This window comes from Equus quagga, chromosome 11, assembly GCF_021613505.1.
Source record: "Equus quagga isolate Etosha38 chromosome 11, UCLA_HA_Equagga_1.0, whole genome shotgun sequence".
NCBI classification, from domain to species: domain Eukaryota; kingdom Metazoa; phylum Chordata; class Mammalia; order Perissodactyla; family Equidae; genus Equus; species Equus quagga.
In genome coordinates this window covers 84665117-84669190 of record NC_060277.1, presented here as the reverse complement: position 1 = coordinate 84669190, position 4074 = coordinate 84665117, and the positions used below count along the sequence as shown (strand labels likewise).

At 52.3% G+C, this 4074-nt stretch overlaps 1 protein-coding gene across 1 annotated transcript; it reads right to left on the bottom strand.

Annotated features, from left to right (window-relative positions):
* Positions 1-2646: 2646 nt before the first annotated feature.
* Positions 2647-3099, bottom strand: CCDC182 (coiled-coil domain containing 182). Its single transcript, XM_046675083.1, has one exon. It carries the CDS (start codon positions 3097-3099, stop codon positions 2647-2649), a length of 453 nt encoding a protein of 150 aa, XP_046531039.1.
* Between the last annotated feature and the right edge of the window lie 975 nt (positions 3100-4074).

Genomic DNA, 4074 nt, shown 5'->3' with positions numbered 1-4074 from the left:
CACCACTCAAGTAGCATTCCTGGCTCTCCTTCCCCTCACTCACTCCTCTCCCCAGGAAAGGAGAGTGACTTTTGGTGGGTGGGTTTGGGAGAGAGATCAACGCCTGCACCAAGGACCCCTTCCTCTCTCTTGAGCTGTCCCTCTGTAGAGACGTCACACTCTCCCGTTTACAGTGGCAGCTGTCCACCACCGCCAGCACCTGTGCTGGGGACCATGCGAGGTTCAGGGACGAGGTCTTAGCAAGCCCACCTGGCTCAGACCCTAACCCACCTTCTCAAGCAGCTTTATCGGCAATAAAGGTGATTTTTTTTTTTTTGTCTCCATTTTCCTGGCTTCTCTATCCGTCAACTGGTTCCTAAAGGAGGCAAGGAAAAGAGGGGTGACCTTTATCAGCCCCCTCAAACTCCAAATATAGCCAGGCCTTCCAGTGTTTGGGAGGTCCGGATCTGGTCTCCCCTCCAAACATCTGCAGCCAAGGCCCCAGGTCCTCCAACCACGCCCCCTCCTCAGGATTCCTGGGTTTGCCCCCGTCCTCTGGGAGCACTCCAGGCTGTCTAGGACCCTCCAGAACGTTACACCAGAACTAAGCACTGGCTGCTCAAGGTATGTTCTGGTGAGCACCAATCCCAGGGCAGCATCTCTGGATCTCTTCTCAGAATGCCCGTGACACCATCATCTCCGAGCAGTCACATTCCATGCCGGACCTGCAGCAGACTCGAATCCTTTTCCGTATGAATTAGCGTTAGATCCAGTTTCCTCTCTCTGCGTAGGGCAACTGATTTTTTAAACATCTTCTTATAGTTGGCCCATCAAGTTCTCCTGCTCAGCTACATTTGTAAACATACACAGAGGCATCTCCTACCAGGTTTAGGGCACAGGAATCCCCCCACAAAGCAATCTTTTCTCCCAGAGCTCACCTCACCAATTTCACTATGCTCATATTTTATCTCCTCAAGAAGTATTTGGCAGATATTCATAAGGCTTCCAAAAACACTGCATAGCGGTTAAGAGCACAGCCTCTGAAGTTAGACTTTACTAAGTTCAAATCTCAACTCCACCATTTATCAGCTGTGTGAACTTAGGTGGATTACTTAGCCTCTCTGAGCTTTGGTTTCCTTGGAATCCTAAAGTGAAGGTTATACTAGTACCTACCTCCAAAGAGCCAAGCCTGGCGCCTAGACTATATCATATTCTTGATAACTGCAAGCTACTGGTAGTAGCAGTAATATTACCAGTATTAACGTTATTATTACCACTTCAGCTAAACCTTCTAAAGTAGAATCTGCCTAAAGTTGGAATGGGATGCAGCCCTCCAGGGCAGATGGCTGATGGCTGGCTATTGCAATTAATAAGGGGTCACAGGATCCTTTTGTGAAGTTCAGCTTGGGGGGTCCAGGTGTTCCAATCTTGTTTGGAGGGATTCTGTGAGATGGGGAGGGGGGAGGGTGGGGCTGAGCTGAGCTATCAGAGGGCCTGGCAGAGGCTGCAAGTCCTGAGCTGGGACAGAGGCCCGACTCGGCTCAGGAGCTGACTCTGGCCTCCAGCACCTTGCTTCTGCTGTTTAGGGGAGAGTCTCTGCTGCACGGCAGCTTTTGGGGGACCAGAGGGAGGAGACGTGACTCAATGAAACAGAAAGGCTCATCGGAAATACAAGGCACAGTGACAGCCAAGGAACCGCCAAGTCACCTGTGGGACAAGCTCCACCCCTGAGAAGGATGGGTCCATGAACAGCCTGACGCGGTTCCAAAGGGACAGCAGGATGGCAAATGAGCACAGATGACCAGGACTTGAACCACAGTCCTACCACCTTCTGGCATGGAAACCTCCCTGAGGTCAGCTTCCCCCTGCGCACCATGGGGAACGTGGCTCGCTTCCAGAGGCTTCTGGGGAAGTGAGTGGGATGGTGTGTGTACCTTGCCTGGTGAATGGCCAGGCACCGTAACAATTCCTGCTCCAGACGCAAAAGTTAGTGTCCCCACTTCACAGCCCCACCTTGTAGGTGTCGCATCCTCAGGGCACTAAGCTCATATGACTCTACCCATCAGAGCCCTGATAAGGTCTGTTGCTAGGATGGGCTGGTCTGCAGGTAAAGGGAGACGAAGTACAGGTGGGCAGAGGCAGCAAAGCAAAGTGAGATATGACAGTCCAGCAGTGACAGCCGGCAGCACAGCCAACGAGGGGAGGATGGGAATGCGAGAGCAGACCAAGGTGGGGCCATCAGCACCTGGGCGGACAGTCCACCCCTCTCGGTGGACCGTGCATTCAGCAACGAATCAGGAGAGCCTTGAGTCATTACAAGAAAGATAAATCTGTTGAACACAGTCAGTTTAAGAAGACAAAAAAAACCATGTTATACATTTGAGCACTATTACCACCACAAACAGGAAAACAGTTAAAGGTGGAAGTTACAGGCATCTGAAAGACTATTGGGGTGCCTCCTTCTTTGATAGTGCCACATAAGTGGAGCTTCACCCAAAGAACATACTGGGGTCTTTTCGCCTCTCAGCAAAGTGTTATTTAGGGACAAAGAAAGCAATGGAAATGGGGAAAGGGAAGCCAACGCGGGGGAACTTAGGGTTTGTCCTTCCATTAAAAACAATCTACTTGGCGGCTGGGCTAGAAGCTTGGCTTCTGCTCGAGGACGCCTCAGTTGGCCTGGATCTTCCTGGGGATGCCCAGCGCCTCTCGGCCCCTGCCCAGCAGCATGCCCTCCAGCCGTTTGCAGTGCTCGCGGAGTTGCTTCTCCCGGGGCAGCAGGAAGGTGAGGACTTTATTTCGGACGACGCCGCGGTCTTCCTCCTCCCTCAGCCGCTGCTTCACGCGGGCCGCCTGCTCCTCCTGCTGTGCCAGAGCCCCATTCATCTCGCAGAAGGCACCTTCCAGGTGATGGATGGCCTTCAACGCCTCATTCTTAAAGTCCTCCAGCTCCCGTTGCATGCCGGCCACCTTCTGCTGCAGGATCTCCAGGTCAGCCAGCGGCAGGAGGCAGGACTGGGGGAGGGAAAAGTCTCCAGACTGGAGGCCGCTCTCCACCATCTTCTTCCCTTGTAAGGTATTCACCTTCATGAGAATGGACCCAGCCTGACAGAGGGGTTCCATAGTCTTTCTTCCCTTTTGGACAGAGAGAAGGCGCTAAGAGACCAGCAGGGCGGGGAGTTTCCCTTGGCTAGAGACACGATTATTGGAGTGGAGAAACCCCACCCACTGTGACATCAGGGCCCTTCAGCCAACCAGGAGGAAGGCCACAATCCCTTCATTTGCATATTGTAGCCTCCTTGGTTGCTTTGTCTCTCCTCTACCCAAGCCGTCCCTCCTGAGATGTGGAGTCTCGTCAACTCATCTCCCTTCCAGAACCAGAGTTCGAGCTCTCCTCTAACCTGAGGGACAAACTGAGGCCCAGAGCAGGGAAGTAAACCAGCCAGAGCAAGGCAGGCCACGCCGGGCTCACGAGCTGCCAAGTCTGGATGGTCTCGGAATGGTCTCCAGGCTTCAGCATCTCACCAGAGAAACAAGGACATCGTAAGAGATGATGCCTATTTGTAGATCTAAAATGCTAAAAAAGAAAAAAAAAAGGTAATTTCTGATTCCAAATCCCTACTCCTGTAATGATGCGAGAATTCTAGATGATTGTGGAAGCTGTGAGAAATGTGCTGAGGTTTTGCTGGATGGTCCACAGCAGTGCCGATTCAGTATGTGCAGGGCAAAATCGGTCCCTCATTCACTTATTCACGTCCTTATGGAGCACTCACTATGCCCCAGGACCAGGGAACAAGCGTGAGCTGGATCTCGCCCTGCTGGATCATGCCGGCATGTTGACAGAGAGGAGAAAAACATACAGAAGGGTGAACCTCGCACCTCTGACCTGATCACTATAGGAAAGGTCAGTGTTTCCAGCTAAGCTCCGTCTGGCTTAGTCAAGGACAAACCTCTCTCTTGCAGATCGCGGTCTCTTGCCCAGACTTCTCTCCTGGCCTCCAGATCTAAATTCGTCTCTCCAACGACGGGCCTCATGTTCAATTCACCCAAAACGGAACTAGTTCTCATTTCGCCCAAACTGCTTCCTGTTCCAGTGTC